Raw genomic sequence first — 19652 nt, 5'->3', positions numbered from 1 at the left:
TGTCAGATAGTGAAAAGAAGGAGATTAAAAAGTGTGAGAGGCAGTGTGACGGGCAGGAGGAGAGACAGAGGTAAGAGAGAGATTCAGAGAGGGAGACAGATAGAGGGATGATAAAAAGAGAGAAAGTGAGAATTGTGTGAAAGCTGTTATTTCTGCTGCAGGGCTTATTGGAGGTTTCGCTCAAAGCTTTTGGGGAACACCTGTTCAGAGCTGCCTCCAGGTAATACGCCGCAGCAGAGACGAGTGTGTTTGCCCAAAACTGCTGTGTGTTTATGTGCATGCACTTGCACATTTGCAGCTTGTTGTTTGTTTTTAAGTTGGTTTATTTGGAATATGTAAAAAAGAAATAAAAAAAATAGAGAAATGATCGTACAACCCAGGAAACAGGCAAAAAAAAAAAAAAAAAAAAAAACGTAAGGAGGAGGGTCCGTTTGTGTAAGGCCCTGGCTTTTTGACCTCTCCTGGCGCTTTTTTTTTTTTTTAAATTCAACTGGATTTTATGTAATTTTTTAACTCTGCAGCTAAACTAAACTAAACTTCACTTCACTTAATTTACTCTCATTAACTAAACCTTTAAGCATACACCCACATACCCCAAATCTATTATATCAGTTATTATTTACAGAAAAAAAAGAGGAAGATGAACTAAAAAATAAATAAATAAATATTTAGTAACCAAATAAATAAACAGTAACCGCTGTAAACACCTGGTGATTATCAAACCCCCTCTTCATCCCTGTACCTCGTGAAGATATTTTTTTAAATGATTTTTTAAAGTGGTTTATGATTTGACATTGTTTTAGCTCCACAATAAAACCGTTCCATTGGTTCACGCCACGGACTGATTTACAACTACAACTGAAAGTTTTGAAATGAAATTTTGGCCTAAAATTGTGGTTTGAATATTTATTTCTGACTTGTTCCACTTGATGTCTGAATAATGTGTGCACTGATGCATTTGGGTATTTAGAAAGTGTGTGTGTGTGTGTGCTGATAAGCGCTCTCGCGTTTTAAAATTAATCACAAAATGAATGCCTGCTGTCATGGCTGTATCACATTAACAGGTCATTAGTGCAGAGACAGTGGATATGAACAGACACATTATTACACTCACACTGTGATCAGTGTTGAGATTAACATGCAGTTTGTTTCTGTTCGTGAACGCATGTTTCCAGTTTGTCTCATCACTTTCTCACTGTGAAAGAGAGACCCCTGCTGGTCAAGCGTGGTCACTGCGGTGCTGTGACGTAAATCCGTTTCCGGTGTAAACAAACATGCAAATATGGCGACTTTCGTATCCGAATAGAAGGCATGGCGAAACTCTACAAGCTAAAAATGAGCTTTTGTTGACGCAGGACACGTTATACAACACAATGGCTACACCGAGAAGTGATGGGAGTTTAGTCCGGTACTACTGCACCGCCGGTAACGGGATGGAGGTTTTTTTAATGGACGAGGTGAAGAGGAAACTGGCAGCTGAAGATGTGAGTGAATATTCAGATCTCTGTTCAGCATAGTAGTTTTAGAGAATTTAATCGATAGAGGCGTCAAATAAATCTGTGTTTTTTCAATATTTTGTGAATCAAAAAGCAAGAATTACTTCAGTATATTATAACAGTGGTGGAAAGACACTAAAATGCATGCGCTCAGTGAGTACAATTACTATTAACTACTGCTACTTTACGTGTGTATTTGCTCTTTCGGCCTGTACACTTCTACTCCACTACAGATCCGAAACAAATTTTATATTTTGATTTCCACCACATTTATATGACGAATGCAAGTTGGATTAAGAACTTAAAAAATACAAATAAAAAAATGAATTGTGGTATTATTACACTTGCAACAAACAAAAAAGCCCAAAAAAGAAAAGTAAAAAACTCACAAACAAGAAAACATCCTGAAGATAAGTAAAAAGAAAAGTTTAAAAAAAACAACAACACAATAACAACAACAAAAACAATACGTCTAAAAATAGACGATGTAAACAGAGTTCTTACATTTATACTGTTAAGTGCAAAAAAAGCTCATTTGAAACCCATTCAAACTACAGTTTTTAATCCACCAGCCATCAAAGCATAAAAACATGCATTGGATTATTTATGGATGTCATTCTGGGCTTTTTCCTTGGATTTTGTGATTTTTATTAAGTTTTACATATGAAGAAAATATATGCTATTTCCACTAGGTGCACTGTCATTATCAATGTCCAGGCTGTTAAAAAAAAAAAAAAAACAAACTTGTAGTGTATATTTTTTATTTTGTTTTTTCAGTTACTTTTTTCTTAAATCTAAAAGCAGTTGAATCATGAAAAAACCCTGGCATTTAAAGTGTTAAAAATCTGAAAATTAATGAATATTTGATATTTATGATTAGGACTGATGCTGATATAAAAAAAATAACTCAATGAAAGCATAAAACAATATTAATGTATAGTATTTTTCAAAACTTGATTTTGAAAAGTGCATTTTGTGTGCAGAGTGATAAGAGTGTGTGTAATATTAAAGCGGACCTGAAGGGGTTAATCATTGCCCTCTTTGCTACAGGGTGAGGTAAATGCTGACTTGCCCTTTTTGTTGTTGTATGTTTCCAGGTGTGTCAGCTGCCAGGTAAAGTGTTGTTCAGCTCCTCTGTGGGGATCGACAGAGTCAGTGAGCTGAAGGCTGCAGAGAGACTTTTCCTCCTGTTGAAACAAGACTCACCTGTGCGGCTGTCTGCCCACACCAGCCCAGGTACCTGCCCCACACAGTAAAACACAGTTAAATATACATGTAACATAAAACATATGGAATACTTAAACAGATATTGACAGGATGCTCAGTCATCTAGGATGTATTGTTTTACTCAGTACAATAGAAAGATGTGATTTTAATAAGATGAACACCTCAAAGTCACAATAGACATAATGATCCGTCCACATCACGTTAAGAAAAAAAACTCAAATGGAAACAAAACTGCAATGAAATTCATTCCCTCGTTAACATTTATATTTTGTTTTTGAATTATGTTCTCTGTATTCGTAGCAAAAGCGTCCTCTGTGCTGCAGTCCAGACTGCTGGGTGACAGGAATCAGTGGAGCAGTGCTGTAATGACGTGGAGCCGCCTGCAGGGGGAGCTGGCAGGCAGAGGGACCACTGCCAAACCACCAACCACTGCCCTGGGAGGGACAAGGAAGAGGAAGGAGGGGAGAGGGAGCGAGGAGCCTCAGAGTGAGACAGCAGCACAGAGAGGGGAAACAACCAGCAGAGAAACCTGTGGAGCTGAAGCTGAGATACTGGAGAAAAAGAGACAGAGGGACGATGAAGAAAGTGAGTCTAATATTGACCAAAATGCAGAGAAAGAGAGGACATCTGAGAGAGAAACAAAGAGACAGTACAAAGAGGAGGATGAAGAGAGGAGGAGGAGGATGGAGTTCAGTAGCAGTGAACAAAATGGGAAAAAAGAAATCACATCAGAAACAGATTTGTGTGGATCAGTTTGTGTCCACGCAACATCAGGACCAGGACACAATGTGGAGAGAAGCTGCAGGAAGACGGATGACATGGCAAAGGACTTCACTGTGGAAAATGGTAATTAAATATTTATTTATTTAATTCAAAATGTATCATTTTAACTTTAAATGCCTTTCATTTATTTTAATTTTCCATTATTTATGTGCTTTCTGTCTGCGTTGTTGTGTTTGGCTTTGTGTAATAAAGTGACGACTACTGGAGGAAGAGATGACACACTCCTGCACCCCAGCAGGACCAAACCAGAGCCGTCTTCTCCCGTCCCGGTCTCTTTTAGGATCAACTGCAAGTGCACCGGATCTCTGTCCAGATTCTTCAGCACACAGGTATTGAATTTTTTTCTAGACCAGACAAATCAGGCAGACGTATGTACAGATTAATTATTAATAAAAGACATGTAACACAACTAATGGTATATTATGCTCAGAGGAATATTGTGTGTTTTCATATTGTGTCTGATTGAAGGAGGTGAGCAGAGTGATTGGAGTCGGTCTGAGCAGACTGCTGTGCTGGAAGGCCGACCTGAAGAATCCTCAGCTGGAGGTGAACAATTTATTTAATGTGTTTAAAAACGTCCTTACTGTAATGATTTGGGGCTAAACAGTGAAAAAGATAATGCTCTGTTTTTATGGGTGTACATGGTGATGGTGGAGAATAATGGTGTTGGTAGCGACTCTCTGCTGTCTTGTCCTTTTAGATAAAAAAATCACGAGTTATGTTTTTTCTGCAGGTAAATGTTTATTTGAGTGATGACCACTGCCTGCTGGGAATTCCACTAACCAGGTGACTGACTGAATCAACTACATTTAACATACACGCTGTTTTCTTAGTGGGTCCGTCAAAGCCCCTTAAATACGCAGACTTTGTATAATAACGCCAAACGAGTGAAAAATATAAATTTCCAAGAGACCATAGCCTTCAACCAAAGCACTTTTACCTGTGACCACGTGAGAGAAGCTCAATTTAAAATACTCCACAGATCCCACGTAACACCCTTTATTCTAATAAAACTAATAAAACAAACAACCAGATCCTTCCACTTTGTATTAAATGTAAGAGAAATATCAGGACTAAAATTCACATTTTTTTGGAATGCCCTAAGATCTCAAAATTGTGGAGTAATATTTCACAGGAATTAAAAATAAAAAAATAAAAATAACCAAAGATCCAGGTTTCTTCATGCTGAGCTTGCCATCTGAAACACTGTCCCTCAGGCTTCTCCGTGCTAGAAGATGTGTTTAAAAGCAGTGGATAAGTGACGAACCTCTCTTAGCCTCGCAGTGGCACTGTGAACATCTTACCCTTAGAAAGACTAACGACACGAGTGAAGAGGGATGGTCTATTTTAGAGAATTTGGTCACCTTTCTTAATGTATCTTCCTTTTTCAGTATAGATGGTGGGGTATTTTTTCTTCATTTTCTCTTCATTTTAATTCTTGTAATTATTGTCTATTTTTTGTCATTTTGCTGACATGTCTGAGAATATGAGGGAAAGACAAACTTCACAAACAGTACATGTAGACGTGGTAATGCATTATACACCAGTTTGATGCTGCAGGTTAAACAACTTTGATAAGCAGTCGTGATTTATGGGTCTCTTTCCCTCAGGTCACCTCTGGCTAACCGGAGCTACATTAAAAGCACAGGACTGAGGTCCACTGTAGCCTGGGCGATGACCTCGCTGGCTCAGATACAGGTAATACACGCTACTGTATTCTTTATGGTCCTCTGAAAGAAAAGTAATTTATTGTGTGTATGCTTTCATTTACACATGCACATCAGATTTCATTGTTCACTAATACAAGCAGGCCTTTCCTTTTGTCTTTGCTGAAGAGAGAGATTTTGAGATTTTGCATATTTTACCAATCCCATAATATGCTTTAATTCATTAAAAAGTGACCAATGAGCATTAAAGCTGCCACACTAAGTTACCTTATTTTTAAATATATTGTTTGTTGTGTGCATGGTAAAGTATTTGCATGAACGCAGGTCAGACAGGGATGTAAAACAGCCCTTCTGTCGTAGTATGCAGTTGGCCAACAGTTTGTCCCGTATGTTGTCTCCTGTTTTCCAGCCAGGCTTCTGTGTGGTCGACCCAATGTGTGGAGTTGGAACCGTCCTAATAGAAGCAGCGCAGGAACACGAGGTCGGGACATAAATCTGCACAGCACTTAGAACTTAAAAAATGGCTTTTTTAAATTGCTAAAAAGAATCTCTGCACACCTGAATGTGTGATAGGTGCGTCAGAGGAGGCTGCAGTTTATTAAACAAAGAAAGACACTCCTGCACACTGTCCCGCTCACTGCTGACATATTTATTAAATGAAAAAAATTATGTTTCGGTCTAGCAGACCTTCATCAGGTATGATGGCAGCATCAGAACTTTTCTATATTTATACAAAACACAGAGACTGACTCAGTTTTTTAATCATCCAATCAGAGGACTGCTGAGACCGATGATCACCTGAAACTGCTTTGCATCATCAGCCGAACGAAACAGTTAAAAAATATTTACAATCCATCACAATAAACATTAAATATAGCTACATGTAACCTTACATACCCTGCAAGTCAAACATAATGATTATCATAATTTATCATCATAAACATCATCCTAGAATAAATACATGAAAGTTCCTCAAATCGTCACAAGACGTAAGCATGTGAATGAATGGAGCAAATATAATAAATACCAAATATATCATTCAGCATCCATGCAGTCCAAACAACCAAAAAATAGTAAACTCCTCCAGGGTACAGACAAACTACAATAAAGGGAAATAAAAGTCTTAAACAGATTTTTATTTTTATTTTTATTTCTAAATTTTGCGAGACAGCATAGGGGAGTTTCTCTCTATGCTGTAGACAAACAAAAAAGTGTTTCAGTCGTGGTTAAAAATCCTATACAGTTGACCTGTTGTGTGTTTCATGTGCATTAACGTTAAAGCAAAGCATTTTGTCAAGATATTACTAATAAAGTATATTTGTGATATTTTGCAGTCACTATTAGTGCACTTTTTTGACATTATTTAATGCACTTAATTTATTAATTATTTTTAATTTGACAACAATCTCTGGTCTCAATGAAAACATCTAGATTTCTGCTCAGAAAAAATAAATGTAAAGATGCATACATAGTGTGTATTGTTTAGTAGTAGTGTATACTGTAGCATGCAGTTGGGCCGCCTTTGTAATCTGATCTGTCACTCTGAATGTGATCTCCAGGCTGCATGTTTCCTGGGTGTGGACATCGATGATGCTCAGCTGCAGAAGGCCAGTGAGAACGTAGAGTTTGCAGAGCTGGGAAACACGATACACCTGCTCAAAGCTTCATCTATGAGTAAGAAACCTGCACTAAATGATCAGTGGAATAATGTTCAATGTATGCGATCAAACGTTTTACATCAAGCTAAGGTTCATATCCAGAGAGAGTTATTGAGTTATTACATAACGTAAAGTCAATGTAACGTAACGTAAACGTAAAGTCAAGTGTCAGATCATATCAAAATAACTTCATTTATCTGTTAGGAACTTAATAAGTGTAAAAAAACAAAGTGCATACACATCACATAACCAAACAAATGACAAATGTAATATAAAAGCATACAGTGCAGATTAAAAGAGGCTAATATGTCCACTTTTAAAATACTTAAAAACGTCCTGAAATGATTAATAAATATGGGTCAAGCCCTGATGCAAGCTCAAGTATGCCCCTTAATTTATGATCTTTAGTTAGAGACGTCACACACAAATGTGCAAAAAACACACATATCTCTGATCAACATATGCACGCGTGGAGTTTTATACCCTGCCTGTTTGAATGTGTTTCAGTGTTTAGTACTTTGTACATGAAATTATACATGTAAAATTGCATAATTTATTCTTTTGAAATATGAAATACATTAGCTTAGATAAGTACATTGCCATTTTTGTATAAGAGAAAATATCCGATGTTTGTCGAACTGTCACATTAACATAAAGATGCTCAAAATGAAGCCCATCTTGAATGCTTTCAAAGCATTTTAGCAACATAAATTTGTCACACTTACAAATGGAGTCATTAATCTCTCAGAGTCCATGAATCATGAATTTCAGGTGATGATGCATTTCACTTAATCCACATCGAGCTTTTTAGAAATTGCTTTTATTTGGTTCTGGGGAACCAAAGCTGCATGTTTGGGATGGGAGTCAGCGAGTGGGAGGTGAGAGTGAACCCTGCTGTCATGTATTAAATTACCTCTTGGCTGGCCTGTCCTCCTCTGTGTGTGCAGGGCTGCCTCTGCCCAGCGCCAGTGTCGACGCTGTAGTCTGCGACCTGCCATTTGGCAGGAAGTTTGGCACCAAAACAAACATGGCTGCCAACCTGCCACTCATCCTCGCAGAGATGGAGAGGTTTGTGCCTCCATGTGTCTGTTTCTGTCGTTTCTTTTAGAACTGTTCAGTGAATCAGAAAATGTTCCCAGTTTTTCTGTGTGTGTGTGTGTGTGTGTGTGTGTGTGTGTGTGTGTGTGTGTGTGTGCTCAATTCTTAGCCTATGAGTCAAGGTGCACGTAAGAATAGATCCTAAAAATGTAGATAATATTACATTTTGCCTGGTTATTTTTAAAGTAAAACATGTCCCTTTTACTATGTTAATTGATTTTTTTGCAATAACTATGACAAAAAAACATTGCCAAAGAAAAAAGCTATAACTATAATTAATGTAACTGTTCTTGTGTTTAGAGTCCTCTGTGTCGGCGGCTCGCTGGTTCTCCTTTTGAGTCCTCAGTTGTCCTGTCTTCTGAAAAAACTCCTGGCCCAGAAAGACACTGGACAAATGTCTACGCAGCAAAGAAAGCCTCAAACTGGGGTACAAGACTGCTCACTTCCCTCTCAATCATCCACAAAGCAGCAAACATCCCAAATCCACCACGAGGTCATCTCCCGACCTGCCTCTGAAACAGACGCTCAGTCTGCGCTGGAAAACAGTCAGCGTCCCTCTGTCTCCGCCCTGAAGCACGAGGCAACTTTTCGAGTCAGCTTGGGTGCGATAGATGGACTTATTCATAAATATGTCAAGACGGACACTTAATCAGTGTCGGTGAAAGTTACACTTTAAGTATTTAGTTTTGTTGAAATCCACACTGTATTAGAACTATTTTGTTTCCATACTGTTTTATAATTGCAAATTAATTGAACAAATACATACATTTATTTTGAAATACAGGTGAAGTTTGAGTTTTGTGAGCTTTGACAGCTGCGTGAGCTGTGTATTACAAATATTGATATTCCAGAGGTAAATCCATTTTGCTATCCTGCATGCAATTAACATTCAAATCATCTTCACTGAATCTGAAAGAACCTGACTCCTGCAGGTCTTGGAGTCTCTTACGTCTTTTCCACCACATCAGCTCTTGTTCTTGAACTGGTTCCATTCAGAAATCTTGAAACCTTCATGCTTTCTAGTGAACCAGCCCAACTTCCCACCTGTTTTGCACAGATATATTGTAATCAAGGATGTGTCATCAACAGAGGGTGTTGTACAATGCACCACTTAAAAAACAGCATAAGCAAGGTGGCAAATTAACTGCAAACTGTTGTTCTGTGTTTACAAATATTTGTTTTTATCCCAAAAAAAAGCAACTTTTAATGAGACTACTGTCCTTTTTTTCAGTGATTTCTCAATGAACGTCTCTATTTTTGCCTTGTGTCCTCTCTTTCCAACCTGTAGCATATGACATGTCTATTCATGTTGTCAAGGTTCGCACATACAGCCAAGGAGATTGTGATATTTTTTGGTTTCAGCTGAGAACCAACTTTTCAAAATTAGTTGGAGGAATCAGAACGAAAAGGGGTGTCAAGCCGCCGGCCCACTGCCTCCTACTGAAGATGCAAATGTATTATTACTCTTATTTAAAAAGGGGGCTTAGTAATTTCCTGGAACAGGGTGCCACTGTTTTTTTGTTTTGTTTTGTTTTTTTAGCAAATGTTTGTCAAACGGGAGTAAATGGTGTGTTATGGTGCTCTTGAAAGTATTAACACCATGGCAGTGTATGCCCATGTTTGTGCTCAGAAAGGAACATGCCAGCCAGTGTAACGGTGTGTATCAATGTGTGTTATTAATAGTTTTTGGAGATCTATCACACAGAGACTAACCTATTTTGGGGTTTTGCTACAGACAACACTTGTTAGAGTGATCAGTTTATTGATGGTTTGGGTCTTTTGTTGACCACAAACATGAAATACCACCTGCCGTATCCTACAAAGGGACTGAAATTACAACTGTAAAGTTTTCTGTTATGGGACTTTTGTTGTTCCTGTAACACAGACCCCATTAGCTGAATTACAATGTTGCCGTCTGTTGCTCTTCAGCCCTGCTTAGCCCAGTTTTACAACGAGGGGCCATACAAGGCCACACAGGGCTTAATGTTTATATTCATTTCCCTGTTAGATGTAAACTTCCTGTGTTTTAGCTGAATGTGCAGATTAGAAAACGTGACCTGACCTTCACTGTATGGATCTAACAGTGCTGGAAATGAAATGCAATCAATGTAGGTTGGGGTTAAAATCAGATGTAAGGTGATTTAGGGCCTTTTTTTTAAACAAATTTGCAAGTGGATTATTTGTTAGTGTTTTTTGTTTGTTTGTTATTGATTTTCAGCCACAGTTTTGAGTAAAAATCAGTCGCAATCTTAAATTGCAGCTCCATCTCCCCTGCTCAGACTCCATGGAGAGGCTACGCCATGATGTCCATTGCGCATGCTCAATGCGCATTGGAAGCCATGTTGGAGCTACAGTGGAGTCGGGCTGGGATTTTCTGACGCCGTATGTTTTTCCTAAAATATCTGTTTCCATACATTGTTGGGGTTCGTCAACCGTGCGCGATCGGCGCCGTAACCGGCAGTGGAAATGATGAACTCCAGTGTCGACCTGTCCCGGCGGAATCCGCAGGAGGATTTCGAGCTGATCCAGCGGATAGGAAGCGGCACATACGGCGATGTGTACAAGGTAAAACTGCAGTGAGGGAAGCAGCCACACAGTTCCATTATCGGACACAGAGTGGATAGACATGCATAGCTTTCCTTTGTAGCCCTTCAGTCTTGTCAAAACAGTAGAAATCAAACCACTGGCTCGTTTCTGAAAAATGTACATTTTTTTAGTGTTGATGTTTACAGATGCAGCATGTAATCTGCTACTCATGCACCAAATTCCATTGTCGGACACCTAGCCAAGATTGACTGTTATTGTTTTGGCCTTTCTCCCCGACTATCTGTCGACATTGTGGGCACAGGGGGTTAACCTCAGAAATGCCAATTAGTAGTTGAAATTATCGGTTGCTCGGAAATCACAAATCACACAAGCTAACGTTAACTTTAACCTATAGTCTGAGCGTCACATTAAATCTGATTTTGTGGAGCTGATATCACGTTTACTTTGTAGTCATTCTACAAGTGTGGGTCGTTGTAAAAAACAAAAACAAAAAAAATGATGATAACTTATGCTACTGCAGCCGTGGACTGTGGCCACCGTCTAAAAATGCGGCAAATGACGAGTTAATACTAAATAACGATTGACAAACGCATCCGATAAAAGACGTTTAAGCTAGCTGTCCGAGAACGGACGCAGCTAGCCTGATAGCATCAAGAAGCTAACCAGGCTTTCCGCTTTTTCGTGTGACAAACCCATAACAGGCAGTGATTTATTACGCTAACTGAAGCAGAAACAACTTACTAGGTTAACCATTACTCGTAATGCTGCATAGTTTTTGCTAAAATTGTGAAAACAGTCTGTGTTTCGCCCTGATAGTGACTGACAGCTGCCCAGAAATCCAGTTTGGCTAAAGCGCTCAGGGCTAAGCAACCTACAACAACAACAGCCATAATTTTAACACCGCTTATAGTTATTATTCGCGTTTTAACTTCAGTTTGAGCTAGCCACTGTTATTAAGGAACTGGGGTGTTCATTTCTTTGTAGACAGTCTGATTTAAGTTGCATTATAGCTGTTATTTTTGGTCCTGCACTTTGCCAAGGCCCTGTGCTGGGAGCAGACAGCCTGCATCCTAAAGCAGTTCCTCAAGTACAGCCCAGCTCCACCACAGTCACTCTGGATATATCCGCTCTGTTTATTTTCTGCTACATTGAATAATTGCAGCTATAATCATATAGCACAGTGTAGTAGAATACAATGCGCAGGCTGTCACAGCTCATGCAAAATGTATAATATCACAGAAAACAGTGAAGTTAAGCTGCAGGGCATAAAAAAAAATTTGCCCATGTAAATTGGGGTTGTTATAAATCCACAGCAGAGCAAAACAGACATAAGTGAGGCCCCAGTAGGAAACTGTATTCACACCTTATCAGATAAAACACCATAAAGTATGATAAGTTCAAAAGAAGCACACTACTGAGTATGAAGAATAAATTTAGGGTTGCAGCGGTATGACAGTTGCAGGGTATGAAAACTGTTGTTCTCATATGGTTTACATTTGTGTATATTTAACCCTTGAAACCCGAGCAAATTGGTTTGATTTTTTCAAAAACATTGGATAAGAGCAATGAGCAATGGAAGAAGAACCAACCTAAAATGAGGGGGACAAAATTAGTAAAAAGTACAAGAAAATTAACTGAAAATTAGTTTAAAAAAAAAACCTGACAACAACAAAAAAGAAAGCTGAAAAAAGGGGTTTACCTGAAAAACAGGCATAAAAATTCTAATAATTTTGTGACAAAAAATTCTGTATGTAATTGTGATAATTATAGATATAATTTTCCTTAGCTTTTTTCCGTTTTCTCTAGACATCTTTCCCTAGCTTTAAAAAAGTACAACAAAAACCTATTTTTTAATTTGCTAATTTATTTCCATGTTTGGAACATTTCTTTTGAAGATGCTGATTTCATTTTTTCCCCATGTTTAAAATATAAATGTAAAAAATAATTCAGGATTTCAAAGGTTTGAATAAGTGTGAAAAGTGTCTGAAAGCAGCACAAAAAAAATTAATTAAGAAAAATTATGTCAGTGCAGGTTTCAAAGGGTTAAAGCTCTTGACAGACAATTTCACCTAAATTTTAGTTATTTTCAACAGAGAGACTTTTAACAAGTGCTTCCAAAAAATAGTTTGAATTTTTCAATTTTCAATTATAGTACTAAAATGTTTCTTAAACACCATAACCCCTCTGTTTTCATTCCTTTAATGGTCATTGTAACTAAAAATAATAATTTTGAATTTTAAAAACCAGATGTCATCATACTGTGAAACCCTGATATTTAGTCCGTTATCGTGCCCTGACAATATTGCTGCATTGCAAAGCCATAAGTAATTAGACCTCATTGATGCTTCATTCCTGATGGGTTTGGAGACGTTATCAGTCAGGTTGTGCAAGTTAAAATCTCTTTGCTCTGTAGTTGTTTGTGTAGCAGTCACTCAGTTGAGGTATTTAGTTTCAGTGCTGTGTGGGGGAGAGGCCTTTGGCAGACTGGAGATTCATTAAACGCTGTAATAGGACTATGATGTTTGGTTAACCTCTAGGCTCTTTGTGGTAATGACGGGAATATGAATATATGCTAAAGATGAGAGACAAGAATCCCCAGTCTTTTTTTTTTAGTATACCTACATGCCACAAATTCCAACATCCAAAAACCCAGCTACCTGTGCTTATTTCTTCCAGATTTTCCAAACAAACGAGCTAATCTTGTTTGTTTCTAATTTCGGTTCGGTATCTGGCCTTGTTGCAGACACATGTCTGACAGGATCTCTGCAGCAGATCAGCACTCACTCGCCTGCTAGACCTGTCACAAACAGTGTACAGCTAATTAAAGTGCACTAATGTTCAAACTGAAAGGCGCAAACACCTTTCATATAAATGACCTCATTGTGACAGGATTTTATTCAGTTTTGCAGACAGTTGTTGCATTCATAAAGCTGACATACTGTTGACAATACATTTATTTTTTAGTTGATGCTCTAGTACAGTGATACTCAACTTGTGGCCTGCAGGCCGTATCTGGCCCCTAATAGGGTGCAGGATGGCCCCTCGACCCTTTTCTAATTCACAATAATGATAAAGTTATTCATCATACTGGGAATTGTTTTTGTCCTTTTAGTATACATACAGTACCAGAGTGCATTAAAAAGCAGCAAAATGGAGCTTGTTTATCAAAAAAGTGGCAGTGGAGGATCCCCTGCATGCCCAGGCCGAGGCCCCAACTGCCCAAAAATCCTGGTAAAATTCTAAAATCCTAAAAAAAAGTCCTAAAATTCTAGTAATGTTCTAAAAATCCTAGAAATGTTCTAAAATCTAATATGAGAAATCAGAAAATCCAAGAGATGTCCTAAATTCGGGAAATATCCTAAAATCCAAGAAACATCCTAAAATCCTGGAAACATCCTAAAGTACTTGTCCTAAAATCCTAGAAATGTCCTTAAGTACTTGTCCTAAAATCCTAGAAATGTCCTAAAGTACTTGTCCTAAAATCCTAGAAATGTCCAAAATTATAAAAACGTCCTGAAGTACCTGTCCTAAAATCCTAGAAATGTCCTAAAGTGCTTGTCATAAAATCCTAGAAATGTCCAAAATCATAGAAACGTCCTGAAGTACCTGTCCTAAAATCCTAGAAATATCCTTAAATCCTTGAAATGTCCTAAAATCCGATCCAGGAAACATCCCAAAATCATAGAAACGTCCTTAAGTACTTGTCCTAAAATCCTAGAAATGTCCTAAAGTACTTGTCCTAAAATCCTAGAAATGTGCTAAAATCCTTGTAACATCCTAAAATCCGATCCGAAAACTTCCTAAAAGCCTAAAAATGTCAAAAATGTCAGAAACATCCTAAAATCTGAAAAAAATCCAAAATCCAATAAACATCCTGAAATTCTAGAAATGTCTCAAAAGCAGAGAGATGTCCTAAAATCCTAGAAACATGTACGGGGCCGCTGCATTTGGCCCCTGGCCTCCTGTCATTTTGCAAAAGTGGCCCCTCAGCAAAGCAAATGGAGTATCTGTGCTGTGGAGAATACAGTTATTATGTAGCCGATGCTCCGGTTCGTAGTGTCAATAGGGGTTTTGTTGGTGGACACTCGGGGGCTCAAACCTGAAACCTCTGGATTAAAGGATGTCCTCCTAAGCACGGGGGCACTCGGTAAACCTCAGTGATGCCTATATTTGGTTCTCCTGCTGTGTGGAAATCTGTGGCTCGGATAGGAATGTTTGAGCAGGAAACAAAGTGTGAACTCCAGCTAGCTTGTTTTCTCTGTTTGCGGCTGCTTTGTCTGCGTTAGTTAGAAGGTGAAGGGGGAGGATTTGGCTGATAGTGAAACTGGCTTCGTAACCACAAGATCACGAGAAGATTCATGACAAAATTCATGCCACAGGTTCAGTTTTTTCTTGACTTTATCCTCACCTGGAAGTAAAAAAACCTCAAGAGCTTTAGATCATTCAGTAGCAACAAAACTTACCATTTAAGCTCAGACTAATGAAACTCTTCAGGTGCTCCTTAAGGCAGGGTGAGGCCGGGCTGACGTCTCAGACGCCCCTGAGGCTGTCCGTAAAACATTAAAGCTTGCGTATATATGTTTACACTGTATTGTATTGTACTCAGACACTCGGGGTGATTCCTGAAATACTTCACAATACCCGTTTGACTTCTCATCGTACAGTCCACTGTAAATAATACCAACTAGACACACTGACGTGTGATTCACCATTCTTTAACACAAATCATTAGCTGTGTGTCAGTGTTGGAGGAAAGCCGCCCTGCTCCCTTCGTTGTGGAGGTGACAGCACTGAGTGATGTCCAATTTTTAAATCTGCATCAGGCGGCTTCTCACGTTTGTTTGTGGCTTGTAATGCCAGTTGAAGGCAAGTCGTTTAAACTTTAAATGTTTTTTTAATGTAATGTTTTTGTTTTTTAATTGATTAGGATCAGCTATTTTAAGCACTCGCCCCAACTGATTCTGTGTTTACATTCGCCATCACACACGCACGTTGTCGTAAACAGAGAGCACGATTTGCGACAGATATTTAGGTTTTATTTAAAAGCTGCTGCTCCAGTGAGAAGAAAATGATTTTTTTCATGCTCAACTTAAGCTGCTACACCACTTTAAGGAGAATCGACATTTTCGCTGTTTTACTAAATTTTTTGACTGGAAATGTTAAATTTAAACAATAACAATACTTTGAAGTGAAATTTGGATTATATGTCTCCTTTATAGTGTTCTGTACTTTAAATTACAATGCTGCACTAAGTGGATTTGAGAGCAATTTTAAAAACATTTTAGTTTGTTTACTTGATTATTTATTAAAAAAAAAACGCTGCACCAAGTGGATTTGAGATAAGAGCCATATAAAACTATTTTTACTCGGTTTAGCTATTAAACACAGCTATTAAACTGCCAAGCATACACACTGGATTGACTTTAACTACTTTAAATTACTCAAAGTGTACATTGTGCAGCTGTATTATTTAGGTAAATAAAAATATCAGATCGGGACTCGGTATCAGCAGATAATCAATATCTAATGATTTGGATCAGGGGCAAAAAAAGAAAACTTGAAAACTTTTTTTGTAATGCCAGAGGAATCATTTAAACATCCACACATGCTTATATTTACCAACTGACCTGTGTGTGATTCCTACAACCAAACAAGACCAAATAAACCGGAGAAGAGAAATGTCCGACGTTGATGAGCTTTCTATAAAAGGCCCGCTCGCTCACCGACGTTAAAGATTCGTATTGATTTGTTGCTTCATGTGAGCAGAGTGGAGACAAGACAACGCTCCTCTTTCGCGGCCCCACTTTGTCATTCAAAAGAGCTTGTAGACGTGGAAACCTGCTCGTGCTGTAACAGCTGCCCGCGCTCTCTTTGCTTCAAAAGACATGGCTCACTATTTACCAATACACAGGATCTGACGCAACTTATGTTTGAATAGGAAGACTGGCTCGCTCTCTCAAGGTGACTGTGGCTCCGGATTGAGGAAGTGGATGCAGGCGACGGCCTTCAGCGGGAACAGAGTTCAGTTGATGACAAATCAATTTCAGTAGCAGTGTGTTCTCTAGAAACATGCCATGGGTATTTTTGGACTCACACGTAAGGAGCAAACAATGCTACCAGTCTTTATTTATGCCTGCTCCCTTTTTTTCAGGCATTTATCAGTGTAGATAAAAATAACATGATAAAACAGTACATTTGGCTTTATTTAAGGGAGAATTTCCTGTTCAAATCCCCCTGAAATTCACTGAAATCTTATTGATTTCAGAAAAGGATGAAGGCTCAAGTCACCAGTCCATGAACTATTAACCCTTTGAAAGCAAGACGTGAGTTTTCTTGTGCTGCTGTCAGACGCCTTTACAACTATTAAAACTTCTGAAAAGGAAATTGGTACAATTTATTAAAAAACACAAAAAGGCAATGAGCAACGCGGTGATAAGTTTTTGGCAAATTGTATGAAATTAGATTTAAAAATATTTTTAAAAAGCTAGGGGATAATGTTTAGTGACAAAAAATGTATCCACAGTTATCATGATTACATACATTAAATTATGTTACAGAATTATCCTAATTTTAAAGCACATTTTCCAGGTCATTTATCTCTCTTTTTTACTTTGTTTTGATATTTAATTAAATTAATTATTTATTTATTTATTTTATTCTTATTTATATTATATATAATGTATATATATAATATATTCTTTATTATTCTTTTTTTTAACTGAATTTCAGGTAGCCTTTTTTTTCTTGTACTTTTTTTTTTAATAATTTACTAAAATTTATTATTGGGTCATCTCTTTTTTCTATGGCTCATTGCTTTATTCTGATGTTTTTAAAAGAAATCCAGCCAATTAGCTCAGGTTTGACAGGTTTCAAAGGGTGTGTACACATTTACACTTCCAATGTATTTAGTATGAAACTGATGTACCTTACAGTGATTAATGTGGTGACTAACGATTTCCTCTGGCCAGAGCTCTGTGTGTGTGTGTGTGTGTGTGTGTGTGGCACAGCTGGGCAGCCGTGGTCCAGGAATGCAGGAATCTTCACTTCCTCCGTATGTGTGTGTGTTCGTGTCCTATTGTTTCACGCTAGTCCAGCAGCCTGCAGCACAACACACACACAAAACCAGATGATTGTATCGTCACATGCACAGACACACATGCACAGATGGCCGTAGAGTCACAATTAAAAGCTGCTGGCCCAGAACCATCCTGTTTTTGTCAACTGTTCCTCCAGTTGTTTGCTCGCTGAGGTGGATATACAGCCTGCATTTACAATAGTGCTGAAGCCAAGCGAGGTTCCTGAAACCCTCTTTGGTCTCAGATCGGAAATTTAAGTCCCCATCCTGGCAGTCTGGTTTCTGTTTGCCAAGTATAATTAACGCACTGTGCAGGAATTTGTCTCTGTGCCACTGGTGCAGTCACATATTGATAACTTGCACAGTTACACAGCAGTTAATGACACGGTGTAGCGGTAAGAGACAAAACCAGATGTACCAGTAAAAATAGCCCTCTGAAGTCATTTAATATTCAGGCAGCCTGATATTAAGTTTGCTCTCTGTGTTAATGCCACAAGATGAAACAGCTTTTTGAGAGTATGTAGCTTCAGTGCAGAGTTCCCCACACAGTCATTTATTCGTGGCGGCCTGTTATGATTAGAACATCTGCAGCCACGTATTGATTTTCTATTTTTGGAGCTGAACCATCATGAAGAGCTATTATAGGCTGTTCAGTTATTTTTTGCATTACACTCCCAGAGCACAGAGCATACTCTGGGCACAGACAGAGCCACAGAATACCAGACACAGGGAAAGTGAAACTAAAGGGATAGTTTGGGGTTTTTAATCTAATACATGCAGTAGCTGATGGTTGGCGAAGCTCATGATTTGTAGAAACACGGGGCGCGTACACCACAGGGGTTGATATCGCAATGCATTTTAGCTACTTCCAAAGTGGCCAACCAAAAAAAATCAATATCAGTCCAAGTGGACGCTACATTTAGAGTATTTTCACGACCTAACCTCGCCGTCACACGACCTTTTCCTTCAGCACTACATTGCTCATCCGCCGCCGGTCAGCTGTTTGGGTCGGAAAGTGCTGATAGCAGCTCTCAATACAGCATCCACGTAGATGGATATCGTATTTTTTTATGTAGGCGTTTTTTAAAGTGGCTAAAATACATTTTGATGTCAGCCGGTCAATACAACATGGTAATGCTGAGCTTCAAAAATCCTTTAATTTAATGCTTAATTGCGCTGGGTCTAAAAGTTTGCATTCCCTGACCTCTGCAGCAGCACCTTATCTCATCCATCAAACTGATCTGATCAGCTTTGATGGAATCAACTGATCAATTATCCATCCCCAGATACAAAAACGAACTCATGAAGAGTTCGCCTGCGCTCACAGGCCCACAAAAACGTGTAGCATGCTTTTCCTAGCTATCTTACCTAATGTTAGTGCTGTGTGGCTAAAAGTTGCAGATTGATTGTTGAGTGGATCACATCATGATATCATTTATTAAAATGGATTGGTACATGCTATATTTAGTTTTACAGGAAGTAAACTTGATTGGATTTTGATTGGAGATAAGAAAACAAAGAAACTGGTTTTCTTGTTTGAATCTTTGCATGTAAGTGGTGCACAGTTATTGTTTGTAAAATATCCTGCAGAAGTAAAAAACAGCCAACCCCAGATTCATTCTCATTTGACCTCACCTTGCTTTATTTGCGTTTTTTGGTGCTTTGTCTCTTGGATGACCACTGTTTATGGTCTGCCACCTGGTTGCTACTAGCCCGAACCTCACCTAGGCGCTGTGGGGGTATGTGCCCATAAACATCTCAAGCACAGAAAATCAGAAGAAAATGAAAAAATGCAGTTAGAGGGCAGAATATACAGAAAAAAAGACCGCTAGAAACTTCTAGTGGGTCATCAGTATTGATTACGAGGGATTACTTCCGTATGTGTCTGTACTGTCTACTTTTCATAAAAATCCTGCATAGTATATCTTTAAAGGCCCAGAATCAAGGAAATCACATTGTCCTCAATCAGGTAGTGAAGTTAAGTGTGGACTGACTTTAATTAGAGTGATTAAATATTAAAAACTCCACCATTATTTTTAGGAAAACTATTATGTCTTACAGATGTATTCACGGCCCGAAGTTAAATATTTTATTACCATTC

At 38.4% G+C, this 19652-nt stretch overlaps 2 protein-coding genes across 2 annotated transcripts in view; both read left to right on the top strand.

The window, feature by feature from the left end:
- The first annotated feature begins 1197 nt into the window (after window positions 1–1197).
- On the top strand, window positions 1198–9139 carry thumpd2 (THUMP domain containing 2). The gene is made up of 11 exons (XM_042502327.2): window positions 1198–1484; window positions 2594–2732; window positions 3024–3569; window positions 3699–3835; window positions 3975–4052; window positions 4240–4292; window positions 5117–5204; window positions 5583–5654; window positions 6733–6847; window positions 7779–7899; window positions 8230–9139. The coding sequence occupies exons 1-11, from the start codon at window positions 1275–1277 to the stop codon at window positions 8576–8578; spliced, it is 1908 nt and encodes a 635-aa protein (XP_042358261.2). The 5' UTR covers window positions 1198–1274; the 3' UTR covers window positions 8579–9139.
- Window positions 9140–10250: 1111 nt separating this feature from the next.
- Window positions 10251–19652, top strand: part of LOC121954858 (mitogen-activated protein kinase kinase kinase kinase 3-like) — a 54384-nt gene continuing 44982 nt past the window's right edge. Inside the window, 1 exon segment of the mRNA XM_042502586.2 lies at window positions 10251–10494. Coding sequence (XP_042358520.1) covers window positions 10396–10494 — 99 coding nt within the window. The 5' untranslated portion in view covers window positions 10251–10395.

This window comes from Plectropomus leopardus, chromosome 13 (genome assembly GCF_026936395.1).
Source record: "Plectropomus leopardus strain MGB_pleo_1.0 chromosome 13, ASM2693639v1, whole genome shotgun sequence".
Taxonomy (NCBI): Eukaryota; Metazoa; Chordata; class Actinopteri; order Perciformes; family Serranidae; genus Plectropomus; species Plectropomus leopardus.
Note: the sequence above shows the minus strand (reverse complement) of the source record. Positions and strands in the feature narration are given on the sequence as shown.